The following is an 18056-nucleotide window of genomic DNA, read 5'->3' on the forward strand; positions in this document are numbered from 1 at the left end:
TATGTTTATTGCTCTAGGGTCATTTGAAAACGATGCTGATGAGATTCACTTTTCTAGTATAGGTATAACAACATTACATTTATAAAAATGTGAGTACTGGTAGCTATAAGATTTGGGACAGATAAATAAACCTGTTCATCTTGAGTTTATACACATGCAAGAGAACTGAGGCAAAAGGATTGTCTTAGGCTTCTCCTGTGCCATTCTAGGATTTATGAAATTAAACTAAGTGGGTAAATATAGCCCTCTAGTGGTTCTGTTTTATGCTTACACTATTAACTTTGGTGCATCTAAGCATTTCTCTAATATTTACTGATTTTAAGAAACTGAGGAGAATCAGATTTTAATAATGTTAATAGCATAAAGAATATGGGAAAAAAGGTAATAGGGATACCGTATCATTCTAAGAAAATATGTTCAGGTTAGTTTTCAGGTTGTAATGTGATAATCCAGAATATTTTTATTCTGTACTTTACAATGTCAGTGATTGAATTCAGATGCTTTGGCAAAGTGTACAATGATTACTATCAGATAATATTAATTACTCATGTGCATATCAAACTATAGGGGAAGTTAACAGGTGGATGGTGGAGTTGATCATGTTATATCCATGCTATGAAATACATAGCTACTAATAAATTAGACTATTAGATGCTGAGTTTATTGACTTGTAATTTATAATACAGCCTTAGGGGAAAACAAGTTGCATTATATATATACACATATATACTTATTTTTTTCCCCTCATTTTATTCATACAAGTGGAGGAAACCTCAAACACTTGTATGAATATATGTATAAGCAGAGAAAAACGTAAGAAAGGATATGCACCAAACAATACTGGTAACCTTTAGGAGAGTGAGATTTGGAAGTTGGAAGGAGACTACTTCTTTATCACTAATATTTAAATTGTTAAGAAAAAAAAAAGGAGCCGACATGGAAAAACTTGAAGGGTCAACAGAAAACAGGGACCTTAATCTGAATAGTTTTAGAGGACTAAGGCTGGCTCTTAATTTCCAGCAGAAATCAGTTAAGTCTGATCCTATACTGATTTCCTGAGTTTGTTTATTGTTTAAATGGGATGTGTGTGCTTGATAATCTCCTTAGAAAGAAGACTGATGCCCAAATAGGTTAAAATGTGTGGTGCTTGGTATTTCTTTTTGTTTTGCTAATAAGCTTTTCCCTTATTCTGGGAATTAAAATCCCTTCCTCTTTAGTCCAATTAAAGCTGTTAAGGGAGGGCCTCTATGAAAAGGCCCTTCTTTGAGATCTCTAAGTGGAAATGATTGGTCCTGAAAAATCTTTCCTCAGTAGCTGTAAAACTGTTCATAATTATCGAAGGCTTATTATGAAGGGTGTCTCGGTATCTTCCCTCCAGAATGCTAAGAAATAATTTAGGCAACAGTTCAGACTCTAAAAATGAAGATGGCTCGGTCTTTTCACAGAGTGAACACAATATTGTTGCAACTTACTTGATTATGGCAGGTATGGATGTTTAATTAACAGTTGTCTGTCTTTAGGTGAAGAAAGGCAGAAGTTTTCAGCATAAGGCATGCATTGTTTCAAGTTCCATATTATTGGCCAACCTCGACAAGTCATTTATCCTGACTTGGCTTGCTCGTTGGTAAATGAGGATGATGATATTCTATTTCTGGGCTGTAAAGATCAAATAAGAGAATGTGGGTGAAAGAATAAGTGAAAACATTGTTAGTGATGGCTATTGTCACAGGTTATTTTGAAGTTTGATAAATAACATAAGAGCAGTGAAGTGAGGCTGAGAAAAGTTTTCTATGTAATAAATAGTTCTTTTATAAAAATCTATGTATTTGGTTACTGCATTGTCAAAGTTTTTATTGGAGAAGAGTATGCACCATGGCAAAAATGTATTTTTAGCATCATTTACTATTCTTACATATAGCCCTCATATTTTTGTTCTTGGTGGTAGAATTTAGCTAAGGACTTAAAGGTTCTGGAAAGAAAAAGTCCTAAGAAGACAGAGCAGAGTATATTGTCATTGAGGACAGAGTCTGAAAATTCAGCTTGTTCCAGAATGCTTATTGGAAAACGCTTGAGTTTTGGATTTCATCTTTTAGTGTATTTGCAACTGTGAGCAAGTTTCTTCTCCTTTTTGTTCTTCCATTTTCTCATCTGTAAAACAAGCATAAGAATAAGTTACCTGTCATGATTGTTATAAGGAGTAAAATTAAGTGACACATAAGTGCCATATAGTAGGTGTTGGACAAATATTTGTTTCTTTTTCCCTTTCCTCCCCACATACTCACTGATGTAAAGGATTGTTTGCAGAAAAAAAGGGATGGGGGAATGACAGTAGAAACTTTTTATCCTTTAATGTGTCATTGAATTGTGTAACTTTTGTATTGAGTAATCACTTAATTTTCAACTTTAATGAGTTTTAGAAGTAACTGTTATATTGAGTTCATTGTTTTTTGAATTGACTTTTATAAAAATTTTCAAACATATTCAAAAGTAGAGTGAAAAGTATAACACATCATCCTATACCCAGTTTATAATTGTTTAGTTTCTTCCTTATAATTCAGCGTATTACTTCTAGTGCTAGAAATTGAGCTCCTCAGTTAAGTTTTGTGATTTTAGTGACGTGTTATCTTGTTCATTTGAATACCTCTGTATGGTAAGTACTAGACAAGTTCTAATTTTTTTGTAATTGCAAAAAAGGCTGAGAAAATCTCATAACAATTACATGGAAATACCTTGTATACAATGTTTGGTTTAGTTATTTGTAGATGACCAAAAAAAAAAAAAAAAAAACCCCAACTCAAACTATCCTGTTTTGACCTGGTTACAAAATTAGCATGCAGAAAATATTCTACTTAGTTCTTATCTCCGTAACAGTAATAATAATAGTAATCTTACTACTGCTACTAATGTTATCATTTGAATACTTGCTATATACCAAGCACTGTTGTAAAACCTTACACATACAGAATAATTCATCCTTACACTAATTCAGTAAGTTACTATTCAGTTTTATTTCTCTAGTTTATATAGATGAAGAGCTTAAGAAACTTGTCCAACACACACATCTACTAAGTAGCTACACCAGGATTTGAACCCAGGCATTTTGGTTCTACAGCCCTCACATATAAATCCGAGTCAGCTTTATCAACGTATATACAATGAGTGTGTGTTATTTGCTTCTGTTTCTGGTGGATCCACTGAAGAAAGCATATCTGACCTCTTTATGCTTTTGTTCTGCCCCTGTATCAAGCATCTATTTTTCTTTAAATCCCCTAACTTTCTTCCTTTAACAAAACTCATGTAAACTCGCAAATCAAAACCGAAACTATGAGGAAAGGGTGTAGTGAAAGCATTTATTTCACTTGTTACTTTTACCAAGAGCCTATTTAGATTTTTTTTGTTTTTTTATTTAATGGTTAATTTGATCTTTCATTTAGATTTTGGCTCCTATAAACTGTTACAACTTCCAGTGCGACAGATGTTTTGTTAATTTATTGTGTCATTGAGCCCTCTCCCTTTCCCCAATTAAGGCTGGGAGGTAAGAGCACATGGTGAATTTGAGGATCTGAAATAAATCATTATGGATGAACTGTAAAATGAAGGGTAAAAGATAGGTTGAAAAAGATGGCTGAGTACCAGACGGTGACGAGCCATGTAAGTATTAAAGGTAACAGGGAGTCACTGAAGCGTTTGAAACGAGAGTGACATGATCTGATTTGCATTTTAGAAATGTACTATAGTGGTAGCTAAGAGACCACATAGGAGGCCATTGCAGTGATTCTGAGGAGGGAGTAATGGCAGTGAGGACAGAAGGAAGTAGATACATTCAAGAGCTAGAAGGTGGAATTGATTGGATGATGGGATTGTGGGAGAAGGAGAGAAGTATCGAAAATGACGCCCAGGTTTCTTTTTTGAGCTACTGAATAGATGGTGATGCTCTTCATCAAGAAAGGAACACACTTGGGGAAGAACAGGTTTGAGACAGGAGAAAAAAATCTCTCAGTTCAATTTGAGAGGTGTTCAATAAAAAGCTGGACATATGGGTTTGAGTGTCTGGAGGCTGAAAAGTATCAGGGTATAGCTTTGGGTATGAAGAAATCACTCAGAGTATGTGTTAAATGTGAAAAGAAAGGGGTCTAGGACAGAAGGTTGGACAATGCACATATTTAATAAGACACAGATGGAGAAAGAAAGGCCAGGAAGTAGATCAAGAAGAGTCTGTTGAAGAGATTGGATGGAAGTCACAGAAGACAAGAGGGAAAATGTTTCAAGAGTGAAGGAGAAGTCAACATCAAGTGCTACTTAGCATTTAGACTGACTGTCAGATGGGACTTAACTAAAATCTAACGACTAGGTGATCTATTATATACCCATTAGAAGACCTACAGCTGTGGAAACAAGGCAGCGTGCTTGGTACAGCTGCAGAGAGAATAGAGAAAAGGGCTAAACTGCTTACTTCATACCCCCCATTATTTGTAAGACTCCCAGAATTATAGTCCCTTTGTTCTGGTTGTGTACTTGGTAGGCAGCAATTTACTGCACCGTTTTTATCTAACTTTAAAAACAAATCATTGAATTTGTAGCTAGCCCACAAAGTCTTCATTTCATTAAATTCTTTGGAGTATGTCTTGTATACATGCTACAATCCTAGATGCTAAAAATAGGGCCAAAGAATCATCAAATTTTCTGTCATTGTATTCTAATTATCTTGAAGGAATGATACAAATTAAGCAATATGGGTTTTAGTTATAGCCCACTTATTAAATAAATAAAGCTGTATGTCACATATTCAAAAACCACAGAAATCATGAGGAGCCTGAAATCTACATGAAAAGACTAGGAAAAGTAACAGTTAAATTATATAGCGTTACATAAGACTAAGTTAATCATAAGCAAGTAGTTTGGAAATTGAGGGAGGAGAGGATAGCGTGGGTAGGAGAAGGCTTAGGGGCTTGAACTGGATGGCATTTGGATAGGCAGAGGGAAGGAGCAGGGTGCTCCAAGTGGGAGAAATACGAGTCAGGCATGGTGTATCTGGGGAAAAACTAGAATGGAGAGTTCGCTTGACAAGTGTAGAAATGTGCTTCTAGAGAGTGACAACAGATTGAGGCAAAGAGCCTGGAATATCAGGTTGGGACATTTGGATTTTTATCCCACAGCCAGTGGCGAATATTACAAGTTTTTAGGAGGAGAAGAACCATGGTTAAGTCTATGTTATAGCAAGCTGATTCTGCCAGAAGCAAGGAGGGGGAAAGAACAGGAATCTGGAAGTTTAGTGTAACAGGCTAAGGCAGAAGTTCTGACTGAAGTGCCGATATATGATAAAAGTTTTTACTGAGCTGATATTGTTGTATGTTGGTTCTTGGAAACTGTCCCTCTCTGACAATAATTGGGGATCAATCACCAAGTAATTCTTTTCTCGACGGGGAACTCAACTTTATTCCTGCTTGTTGCACAACCCTCCTTTAGTCTCTAACAATCCAGTAATGATTCTAGCTTCTTGACTGAAATCTACTCCCACCCCACCCCCTCCCACCCCTTTAGGATCTAGTACAGCCCATATCTGGCTTATGCCCTTTACAGCATGTAGGGGATGTTAAACATGCACATCCAGTACACTCAACAGTATTTCTCAGTGTAAAATAATACAGTGGCATTCTGGTTAATAAGTTTAGTTATCCGTCTACCTCAATGCAACCAGTCTGGGGCACTGACAACACTGAGGTTCTGGACCTGCAAGCAAAGAGTCAGAAACTTAATTAAGGTGGTATCAGCTGTGAGGCTTCTCTATGGACCAAAAAGCTGGCTCAACTTCCTCTCTGGATAGACAAGTCTTATAGTATGCATTCTTCTATTGGGATAGGGGTGTGCTTGTGTGTGTGTGTGTGTGTCTGTGTGTGTCTGTGTGTGTCTCTGTGTGTGTGTTGGAATGAAGAATTTGGATATGTTGAGTTTCAAGAAATACTGGAATAGTCATATAATCTTACATATGGTAGATGCTTAGTAAATGACAATGAGTTGAATGAAAAATAATGTGGAACTGGAGCTTGTGTCATGGCTGAAAATAGTGACAAAAGTGCTGTGAGGACAGAATGATAATTGAAGCTTGAGAAAGGCAACTATGGAAAGAGAAGAGTCCCAGGCCCCAGGAAGGAAGAGGAGGAAGTTAAGCTGCCAAAAAGAGGGTATGGTCCATCATATATTTGTCCTAAAAATCAGCAGGAATGGTATGAAAGCCAGTGAAGGAGTTTCAAGGACAGTTCACTCAGTAGCGATGACATTAAAACCAGCCTTCAGTGCTGCCTTGTGCAATTGGCAGATTCTTTGTGTTTTAATTTTCTCATTTCTATTTCACAGAAGGGATGTGAAGATGTTACAGTTTTAAGAACAGCAGGAGCTCTTCAAATAAATGAACTAAAATAGATCTGTTATGTTTTTAAGGGGGCTTAAATATTTCATTTTGAGTCTACTTTGAAACATTCAAATTAAACAAAATGCATCATATTTTTGTGTGTGTTCTCAGGTGTGATAAGTATTCTCAGCAACATAATAGTTCTGGGCATCTTCATTAAGTACAAGGAACTTCGGACACCCACAAATGCAATTATTATTAACCTGGCTGTTACTGATATAGGGGTCAGTAGCATTGGCTATCCCATGTCTGCTGCCTCAGATCTGTATGGAAGTTGGAAATTTGGATATGCAGGCTGTCAGGTATTGGAGATCATTGGAATGAAAGCAAAACAAATAGATCAAAGAAATGTAAATTTAAATGTCTAAAAAGAATCCCAAGAGTTTAAATCGAAAAAGATATTGTAGGATAATGGACACAGTGCTTTTACGGAAAAGAATTTCAGAAGTGACTAGGAATATATTCTTTAATAAGAGAAATAAAACCACCAACCATTGTTGTATTTTCAAAATTGCCCCAACCCAAAGGAAGAAACAAACAAAACACCTAGCCTTCAACTAAAGAAGAGTGCTGATTTGCATATTCAAAGAAATTTGCATATTGCAAATTGAAAAAGAAATACCCTGCTTTCATCTGAAACAATATTTAGTGATTTAATCGTATTATGGAAGATAGTTAAGCCACCATGTTGTTGAATTTTTTTGCTATAGAAAGTCCTCCATGACAATTGTTACTAAATGTATTTGTTATTTTTTACTAAAAAGGAAATGAGTTAATATTAATTTGCTTTAAGATAGTAGGCAATTATTACTTTTGGCCTAATTCTTTTAGCGGTTTACTATCATAAGCTAAAAACTATAGAGAATTAAATGAAAGTAGTAGTGAATACTGAATATCCACGTAAGTACCAACCAGTTTTGTTAAGTCTTACTGTTCCTCAATCTGTGCTTCAGATTTTCCTTTTTAAAGACATAAAACTATACAGATAATGATGAAGGCCATTGCATACCATCCTCAATGTTATTCCTCTCATGAATGTTTTCCTATCTTATATATTTGCACATAAACCAGATACTGTCTGAATACTTTAGGTTTTGTGTAAATGATATAACATTGTTTGCATTATGTGATTTCCTTTCATTGTTCTATATTATGTTTTTGAGGTTTATCCATGTTGATGGATATGGCTGTAAGTCATTCATTTTGATTGCTATACAATATTCCGTTTTATGAACATAGCCCAAAGTACTTTTTCATTTTACTCTTATTGGACATTTGTTCCCATTTTTTTTTTCTATCACAGGGAAGGCTTCAATAAATGTTCTTATATACGTCTCCTTATGCAATATATGAGTTTCTTTAGACACATTGCCTAGGAGTGGAGTGGTTTAAGTTGTAGAGAATGTTCATCTTCAATTTTATCAGAAGTAGCCAAATTGCTGTCCAAAATAGTTATTCAAATTATGAGAACATCTATTACTCCACATTCTCCTTAATACTTGGGATTATCAGACTTTTAAATTTTCATTTTCAAGAGTGTGAAATGCCATCTTATAATCAGTATTTCTTTGAATATTTATTGTGGTTGCATGTCTTACGTTATAAACATTCAAATGCCAGTGGGCTTTTGTGCATACCCCATTCATTCTGGCCATTTTTCTATTGAGTTTGTCTTTCCCTCCTGTTGAATTGCCCATCTTCTGAATACTAGTCTTTTGCTGGTTTGTGGTTGTTCTGCACTCTGTTCACAGAGTGCTGTAAAGAAATTTCACTGTAAGTCTTAAAATTTTGAAAAAAGTTCATTTTAGTTAATGAAATTACAAAATACTTTCCATAAATTTTTATTAAACTAGTTATAATTTGACAATGAAGATGTCTTTTAAAGTAGTAAAAAACATTTAGTATATTTGAGATATATTCTAACAATGGTACAAAAATCTAAATGTTTCTTGGGAGGGTGTTTAGAATGGTAGAGTATTTTCAATTTTGGTTTTCAGGTTTATGCTGGATTGAATATTTTTTTTGGAATGGCAAGCATTGGATTACTCACTGTCGTGGCCGTGGACCGATACCTTACCATCTGCCTTCCTGACATAGGTACAACACTTTTCTCAGCTTTCTTAATGAATCAATTTCTTGACTAATGGTCACTCAGTATATATGCTAAAATATAAACCTAATGGTTTATAGTTAGGGTCAGTTTTATTTCTCTGGCAATAATTGTTCAAATGTTTCAATGGCTTCCTGTTGTATTTAGAATAAAATCCAAATTTCATAAGGTCATTCACACTTTGAGTTATGGATCAAGCCCAAAGTGAGGTCTTCGTATCCATTGTTTTGCTAGGTCTGGAAAGCTACTCTTCCTGCTTATCCTCTGACTGATTCTTTTCTCATTTAGGTTTCAGCTTAAATGTCATTTTTTTCCAGAATGTGAACTTATGTAGATAGGCTTGGTAAAAAGGGAGAACATATTTGTTACTTTTATTTGGCGTTGCATGCATGTTTTGGCTCCTAAGGCCCACCAAAGTGCTCTGGAAAGAATCTACTTGATAACACTTATGAATCAAGCAAGTTTAAAAAAGTGAGTCCCATTAATGGCAAATGCTGCTAATATTTCCTATGCTTGATAATAGGGAGAAGAATGACCACCAACACTTACATCGGCATGATTCTGGGAGCCTGGATCAATGGCCTGTTTTGGGCTTTGATGCCTATCATAGGGTGGGCTAGTTATGCCCCAGATCCTACTGGTGCTACTTGTACCATAAACTGGAGGAAAAATGATAGGTAAGAGAGAAGTTTACACTTTATAATCAAATGCTTCTAGTGTAGACATTTTCTCACCCCTTCAAATTTAAGCTCAGATCATGTGTTCCTCATACAGAAGGTGGCAAAGTGCTTCCTCGGTAGTGATGATGTGATTCTAGCAAAAGTCGGAATTGAGAAAAGTGACTTATGCTTGTTTGCAAGTAAAGGTCATCCATCTCACTGTGTCTCCTTTACCCCATTCCTTCCTCCCTCCCCTGTGTTCTCTCTTAAAGCATCAACGCAGGGTACCAATCACCCTTCCAATATTTGCACATCTCAAAGGTAGGATCATGAGCAGGAAAAGGGTTAGTGAAGCTAGATAGAGTGTGCGGCTCTGGCAAAAGCCCAGGCTACCTCCCTGCTGTCTTTTCAAGATGGTCTGGTGTCCAAGCACATTCTGAGAACTGCATAGCAAAAGTATAGTCACTGCAAAGATTTCCCTGCTAGTTAGTGAGGCTTCTATATATTTTCCAGGAACAAGAGGATAATTTAGTTCATTAAAGGAAATGAAGGATGACTTAAAAACGAACAGAAAATTTCTAAATCTCAAACCAGATCTAAATCTAAAATTTTTTCTGCAGATTCAAAAAGTAAAGGCTGGGCACAGTGGTTCATGCCTGTAATCCCAGCACTTTGTGAGGCTGGGGCAGGAAGATCACTTCCACCCAGGAGTTTGAGACCAGCCTGGGCAACATATTGAGACCCTGTCTCTCCAAAAAAAAAAAAAAAAAAAAAAGGTGGGGGCAGACATTTAGCTGGCTGTGGTGGTACATGCCTGTGGTCTCAGGTACTTGGTAGGCTAAAATAGAGATTGAGTTGAGCTGGGGAGTTCAAGGCTACAGTGAGACATGATTGCACCACTGCACTCCAGCCTGGGTGACCAAGCAAGATTCTGTCTTGAAAGCAATTAAAAGTAAATACTTTAGACTTTATAGGCCAGATGTCTCTATCACAGCTATTCAACTCTGTCATCGTCCTGTAAAAGCAGCCATAGCCAGCATGTAAATGAGGGCACATGGCTGTGTTCCAATAAAACTTTATTTACAAAGATGAGTGATAGGCTGGAATAAGCCTACAGTCCATAGTTGGCCAATTTCTGGCCTAAATGAACTAAAAGTCAAATACACTTCTTAAACTATGTAACAATACAGTGACTACCAATATTATTTTTAATAATTATCTCCTCTTTCCCCTTTCCCCACTTAGGACATTAAATGAGCAATCATGATTGCCTTTTCTTATTTTCAGATCTTTTGTGTCTTACACCATGACGGTTATTGCGATAAATTTTATTGTGCCCTTGACAGTGATGTTTTACTGCTATTACCATGTCACACTATCCATTAAACATCACGCTACCAGTGACTGCACTGAGTCCCTCAACAGAGACTGGTCAGATCAGATAGATGTAACAAAGGTAAGAGGTCAACATCCTTGAAAAATTGTTGTCATGGAGCTTTTACTCACTCATAGTTGAAAGAGTCCCTGGGACCACTGAAGTCTTCTCTCCCTCATCTCCATCTCTCACTTCCCAGATCTTTCTTCTGTGTTTGCTTCCTTATTTTTTATTTTTTTGAAACGGAGTTTCATTCTTATTGTCTAGGCTGGAGTTCAATGGCACGATCTCGACTCACTGCAAACTCTGCCTCCCGGGTTCGAGTGATTCTCCTGCCTCAGCCTCCCGAGTAACTGGGATTACAGATGCCTACTGCCATGCCCAGCTAAATTTTTTGTATTTTTAGTAGAGATGGTGTTTTACCATGTTGGCCAGGCTGGTCTTGAACCCCTGACCTCAGGTGATCCGCCCACCTCGGCCTCGCAAAGTGCTGGGATTACAGGTGTGAGCCACTGCACCTGGCCACTTGCCTTCTTATTTCTGAATCATATGCTGTTTGCTCTTTTGGATATATTTTTGGCCATCATCTCTTGATTTCCTACTGTGGATGATGAGGATTCATTCTCTTACACCACCCACCTGCCCAACTCCTCCTCCATACCTTTCTCCCTCCTTATCTGTCAGTATAATGTTAACAATATTTGGTTAGATAAAGAGGGCCTTTCTCTGCTCTCAGTATGTTTAAACACACCACAGATGTGATGAACCTTATCCTCTTCTCGGAGCCATCCTCCTGGTTCCCTGGGGCCTCCTGCTCTGCTTTGAACTGATTGCTCCTGAGGACCGCTGCTCAGAAAGCCAACATCTTCAGGTCTCCCTCCATCATCAGCTCAGGATGCTTTCACCTCCTTCCAGGGTCAAATCCCCTGTTTTCTGGAATGCTTGTCTTCCTTTTTTTACCCTTCTTGTTCTTAATTTATTTCCTCTGATTTGGTGGAGCACATTCTTCAATTCCCGAAGTTATGGGAGAGGTAATATTTTTAAGACTTTGCATAACTGAAAATGTCTTAATTTTACTATCATATTGACTGACTGTTTGCCTGGTCTAGAATTCTAGGTGCAAAAGTAATATTCAAAGAGTTTTGAAGGTATCACTCTGCGTCTCCTAGCTTCCAGTATTGCTGCTACAAAGGCTGATGGCATTCTGGTGGTTGATGCTCTGTGGTGATCTGTGGGTTCTCTCTGGAAGCTTATAGGATCTTCTCTATGTCTCTAGTTTTCTGAAAATGTATACTGATGCACCTTGGTATGAGTGTTTATCCAGCACTGGATACTTGGTGAGTTCTTTCAGTGTGGAGACTCCCATCTTCCTCTTCTAGGAGATTTCTCTTATGATTTCTCTGATGATTCCAGTCCCTCTGGTTTTTTCTCTTCTCTTTCCCTGGAATTCCTTTTATTTAGATATTTAATTTGCTAGATTTATCTTCTAATTTTCTTAAATTTTCTCTCCTATATTGTCTATTTTTGTTTGTCTCTTTTGTGGTGGTTGTTTGTTTCTTTTTGTTTCTACTTTCTGGGAGATTTGCTCAACCATATCTAGGTCTAGGATAAGGGTGAGAATAGTGAAGGCCAACCCTTGGGTGCAAAATTCAAGTAAGCTCCAAAAAACTCATTAATAAAAAAAAGTGGCTTAATCTAGTACTTAAAAAAATGTAAAAAATTATGTTGAACAAAATAGAAATTTTAAATAAAAACAGGATCTGACCCTGCACTTATATAATTCACCTGATTCACCTCCCCCTGATCCCAACCTGATAATATCATACAACCTTTCTATTACATTTTTAACATTCTACTCTCACTTTTACAGATAGGGTAAAAACCATTAAAAATAATTCCAACTTTTATTTTAAGTTCAGGGGTACATGTGCAGGATGTGTAGGTTTGTTACCTAGGTAAATGTGTGCCATGGTGGTTTGCTGCCCAGATCATCCAGGTATTAAGCCCATCCATCCATTAGCTGTTCTTCCTGATCCTCTCCCTCCTCCCTCCCTCTACCCTCTGACAGGCCCCAGTGTGCGTTGCTTCTGCCATATGTCCATGTGTTCTCATCATTTAGCTCCCACTTATACGTGACAATATATGGTATTTGGTTTTCTGTTCCTGCATTAGTTTGATAATGGCCTCCAGCTCCATTGATGTCCCTGCAAAGGACATGATCTCATTCCTTTTTATGGCTGCATTGTACCACATACCATTGATGAGAATTTAGGTTAATTCCATGTCATGTCTATGATTGCTATTTTGAATAGTGCTGCAATAAACACACATCTGCATGTGTCTTTATAATAGAATGATTTATATTCCTTTGGGTATATACTCAGTACAAGAATTGCTGGGACAAATGGTATTTCTCTCTCTAGGTCTTTGAGGAATTGCCACACACAATCTTCCACAATGATTGAACTAAGTTATACTCCCACCAAGAGTGTAAAAGTGTTTTTTTCACAATCTCACCAGCATCTGTTATTTTTTGACTTTTTATTAATAGTCATTCTGACTGGTATGAGATGGTATCTCATTGTGGTTTTGATTTGCATTTCTCTAATGATCAGTGATGAGCTTTTTTTTTTCATGTTTGTTGGCTGCATGTATGTCTTCTGTTGAGAAATGCCTGTTCATGTCCCTTGCCCACTTTGTAATGGGGTTGCTTGTTTTTTTCTCATAAATTTGTTTAAGTTCCTTGTAGATGCTGGATATTAGACCTTTGTCAGATGCACAGATTGCAAAAATTTTCTCACATTCTGTAGGCTGTCTGTTTACTCTGTTTATAGTTTCTTCTGCTGTGCAGAAGCTCTTTAGTTTAATTAGATCCTATTTGTCAATTTTTGCTTCTGTTGCAATTGCTTTTGGCATCTTCATCATGAAATCTTTGCCTGTGCCTATGTCCTGAATGGTATTGCCTGGGTTCTCTTCTAGAGTTAAAAACCATTTTTGTTGATAAAATAGCTATTTATACTCTATTCTCTCCTTGTTTTATGGATGTATATCTTCTGTTATTTCTGTGATATTATGTATATATTTATATTTCCTTCTGTTTACCACATATTTTTGTTTCCCCTGAGTTCTTGCACTGTTTTTTTTTTTTTTCTTTGCCTGTCAATGTAAAAGTTTTCTTAAGGTCTGGCGGTCAATGATTGTTCCTTCATACTTAAGAGTGATGCATTAAAAATGTTAATTGTAAGCATGGATATGCTTATTAGTGAGATGTTTCTTTTGGGGGAATTTCTAATTGTCTCTGTAGTTGTTATTATGACCATCATTATCATTATTATTATTTGCTCTCACTGTGATTATCTGCTAGTCAAAAAAAATTTTTTTTTCTAACTTCCAAACTCAACCTGGAAACAAATACAATCCTGTCTTGAGCTCAGTGAATTCTAGCACAGGCAATTTCTGCTGGATGTGTATTATACGTGACGCAGATAATTTTGTAAAGGAGCTCTTTTGTATCTTGTTTAAATGGAAAAATTGTCTTTTTCACGTTGCTCCCTCCTGATAGTCTGTTAAAATGATGGAATGGAGATTTGGGGGGAATTTCTAACTGTCCAGGTAACTGTATCTCTAGGTATTTTATTCTGGGCAGAATTCCTTTCATGTTCCTAGGTGGGAGGTACAAGTCTATCTCCAAGTTTTTTCACAGGGAGGGGGCAGCACACATATACCTCTTTTCAACACAGTACTGAAGTGCTTAGCTGAACCTGGTGTCCCTGTGTCCTGAGTTTCCCAAATTAGCCTTCTTCTTTTTTTTTTTTTTTTTTTTTTAAATGCTGAGCTCTGGAAGTCTTCCAGGGAGAGGAAGGGGAAGTTACTGGGTAGACTGAGTAGACAGGAAGAAATATTTGGACGTCTAACTACTTTATTTCTTTTTTTTGTTTGTTTTTTTGAGACGGAGTCTCGCTCTATGGCCCAGGCTGGAGTGCAGTGAGGCAATCCCTGCTCACTGCAAGCTCCGCCTCCCGAGTTCACGCCATTCTCCTGCCTCAGCCTCCCGAGTAGCTGGGACTACAGGCGCCCACCACCAAGCCTGGCTAATTTTTTGTATTTTTTTTTTTTTTTTAGTAGAGACGGGGTTTCACTGTGTTAGCCAGGATGGTCTCAATCTCCTGACCTCGTGATCTGCCCGCCTTGGCCTCCCAAAGTGCTGGGATTACAGGCCTGAGCCACTGCCCGGCAACTTTGTAGATTTCAACCAGTTCTATTTTGAGCTCCATGTGCACCCCCACATCCAGAGTTTTCTGGTATCCTTTGTTACTAGAATTTCCGTAGCTCTGTAGCATGGTGGTCTGTATCTGGTTTTCCCTCATAGTTGGTTCTTTTTAGCATTTATTTATTTACTTATTTATAAAATTATTCTCATGTTCCTTACATAATTTGCCACTTGTCCAATGGTCATTGTTTCCATTTAAAAATATGTATTGTCTAATCTCTGATTCTCTGTCCTTATGGGTTTTTTGTCTTCTTTAACCTCTGTTCCATAATTTTAGCAGGAAACCTAGGGAAGAAATATAAAAATATCATTTTTCCATTTAAACAAGATACAAGAGATCTCCTTTACAAAATTATCTGCATTGTGTATAATATATATCCAGTAGATTTGGCCTGTGTTAGAATTCACTGAGCTTAAGATAGGATTGTATTTGTTTCCAAATTGAGTTTAGAAAGTTAGAAAGTTACTTTTTTTAGTTTAGCAGATAATCCCAGTAAGAACAAATAATAATGATGGTGATGATAATAATAGCCATGCCAGCAGTTCATAGCATAATGATGTGAAGTAGAGTGGGGTGGGTTTTTATCTGTCTTTCATCAAAGTCAGCTTTTGTACTGTCCCCTAGCATACAGAAAGAAAGAGGGCGTTCTTTTATGTGTGTGTACCATTCTTAAAAGCAATGTTATATATTCTTGATATACCCATTTCACAAGGTCTTATTATCATAGATGACTTCAGGCACTTGAACAAACAACATCGAAGGCAAAAAAACTCAGTTGTTTCCTTTATATCATCAATAACATAAACATATTCAAATTCCAACCTAGATAGATTTTTACCCTACTTTAGATATATTAATATTTAAATATTTTAGATATTGGGCTTGGTGAATATTTATTTCTTTTCAGATGTCTGTGATCATGATCTGCATGTTTCTGGTGGCATGGTCCCCTTATTCCATCGTGTGCTTATGGGCTTCTTTTGGTGACCCAAAGAAGATTCCTCCCCCCATGGCCATCATAGCTCCACTGTTTGCAAAATCTTCTACATTCTATAACCCCTGCATTTATGTGGTTGCTAATAAAAAGTAAGTAATGTCTAAAATGCTTGCAATACAAAATAAAACTGATATAAAAAGAATGTTAAGACTTCTTGGGAGAGAAGCGACAGAAACCCACTTCAATCTAGCATAAAGGTCATTTGCCTCATGTGACTGGACCAGCATCTAGACCCTTAAATGCCCAGAGCTCCAGATTTGTGACAGACTCTTCCCACACAGTGGCAGAGATGACTGTGGGCAACCCAAGACCCAAGTTCTACCAGCTAAGCATCCCCAAATACCAACTGCATCTCACATGGCTCTCTGGCAGAAAAGCCCCTGGGATGTCAGTGGTCAGCTTAGTTCAAATGGTTACCCCCACCCCAAATACATGGAATAGTGGTTTCCAAAGAAAAGAGTGATTTTATTACTGGAAAATGGACAGGACAACGTTGGGCTCACTTGGTGGGTAGCATAGATGTATATTTACAAGAAATAAGACATATCATTCAAATGCAAGGGAAAAGTTTAGTCCCAACATAAAAGGCATCTGGATACTAGAGAATTCTTACCTCCTCTCTTTTTTGGCTTTCTCAGCAAAATGTTCCCTTCCTGCCTCCTCAATGAAGTTTAGACGGAGTATCTATCCAGGCTGGAGTGCAGTGGCACGATCTCAGCTTACTGCAACCTCCACCTCTGGGTTCAAGCAATTCCCTGCCTCAGCCCCCCGAGTAGCTGGGATTACAGTTGCCCACCACCACGCCCGGATAATTTTTGTATTTTTAGTAGAGATGGGGTTTCACCATCTTGGCCAGGCTCGTCTTGAACTCCTGACCTTGTGATCCACCCGTCTCGGCCTCCCAAAGTGCTGGGATTACAGGCATGCGCCACCACACCCAGCTGAGGTCAGGTAATTTTATCCTGGAATGACAATGTTTGGAAAAGCAGCTTTAGTTACAGGTATGTGAAGAGACAAAATTTTACAGACCAAACAAACCACATAAGAAGAATGATGAACACATTTTAAATTCAGAATCTGCTGGTAATTCTTTTGGAAAATTATTGCTGGGAAGAACAGATGGATGAAACACACATTGTTAGTTCAAATAAACAACTCATGGCACTTGACATTGGTAGCGTCCTTTTAAATACATACAATTATTTTTATTAGATGTCTTCAATCTATAGAATCAATGGTGCAAAATTGGCCTTTAACTGTACCATATACCTTATATATTTATGAAGTTTCTCAACAGGAAATCCATAGAATCAATAGTGCAAAATGGGTTTTAACTCTACCATATACTTTATATATTTATAAAGGTTCTCAACAGGAGATGTTAAGTTGGAGGCAGAAATTTATCCAGAGATGTAAATTGGCAGTAGTGGCATCTTAGCCATATTTGAAAATGCTTTAGAATTTCCAAATCATTATGAGTTAATGCCAAATTTTCCTTTTTTATCATAGGTTTCGGAGGGCGATGCTTGCCATGTTCAAATGTCAGACTCACCAAACAATGCCTGTGACAAGTATTTTACCAATGGATGTATCTCAAAACCCACTGGCTTCAGGAAGAATCTGAAATAGGAGAAAAGGACACACTGTCAAAACACTTTAGTTTTTTGACAATGCTTTTATTTTAAATATGAGCCCATTTAGATCAAGTGCAGACATGGATCATTGTCCTATGAGACTGGAAGCTTTTCAAGCACAGCTCATACTTCTTCTCTTTGTGCACTGGCTGCTGCAGTGCATGCTTCTCTGTGTCCTGATATGTCAACTTATTGCTCATCTCCCTTGATGAATTAGGCATCCGAGGTTAATGTCCCCTTTCTTTCTCCCTATTATGGCATGCATTACACTGTACTGATGACCTTTAACTTGCCTGGCTCCTCCATTAGAATAGAAGCAGTCGGCCAGGCGCGGTGGCTCAAGCCTGTAATCCCAGCACTTTGGGAGGCCGAGACGGGCGGATCACGAGGTCAGGAGATCGAGACCATCCTGGCTAACACAGTGAAACCCCGTCTCTACTAAAAAATACAAAAAACTAGCCGGGCGTGGTGGCGGGCGCCTGTAGTCCCAGCTACTCAGGAGGCTGAAGCAGGAGAATGGCGTAAACCCGGGAGGCGGAGCTTGCAGTGAGCTGAGATCCGGCCACTGCACTCCAGCCTGGGCGACAGAGCGAGACTCCGT

General features: G+C 37.7%; 1 protein-coding gene across 1 annotated transcript; it reads left to right on the top strand.

Annotated features, from left to right (window-relative positions):
* Window positions 1–1341: 1341 nt before the first annotated feature.
* RRH (retinal pigment epithelium-derived rhodopsin homolog) lies at window positions 1342–17756 on the top strand. Its single transcript, XM_010389068.2, has 7 exons — window positions 1342–1485; window positions 6521–6711; window positions 8407–8506; window positions 9043–9196; window positions 10466–10634; window positions 15732–15910; window positions 17331–17756. The coding sequence occupies exons 1-7, from the start codon at window positions 1380–1382 to the stop codon at window positions 17443–17445; spliced, it is 1014 nt and encodes a 337-aa protein (XP_010387370.2). The 5' UTR covers window positions 1342–1379; the 3' UTR covers window positions 17446–17756.
* The last annotated feature ends 300 nt before the right edge of the window (window positions 17757–18056 follow it).

The sequence above is a fragment of the Rhinopithecus roxellana genome, chromosome 2, assembly GCF_007565055.1.
Source record: "Rhinopithecus roxellana isolate Shanxi Qingling chromosome 2, ASM756505v1, whole genome shotgun sequence".
NCBI lineage: Eukaryota > Metazoa > Chordata > Mammalia > Primates > Cercopithecidae > Rhinopithecus > Rhinopithecus roxellana.

Excerpts from the sequence above, each read along its gene's own strand:
- RRH (XM_010389068.2), top strand. The coding sequence starts at position 1,380 with ATGCTAAGAAATAATTTAGGCAACAGTTCAGACTCTAAAAATGAAGAT. Across the intron at positions 1,486-6,520 it reads AACTTACTTGATTATGGCAG|GTGTGATAAGTATTCTCAGC; the intron begins GTATGGATGTTT and ends GTGTGTTCTCAG. Across the intron at positions 6,712-8,406 it reads TTGGATATGCAGGCTGTCAG|GTTTATGCTGGATTGAATAT; the intron begins GTATTGGAGATC and ends TTTGGTTTTCAG.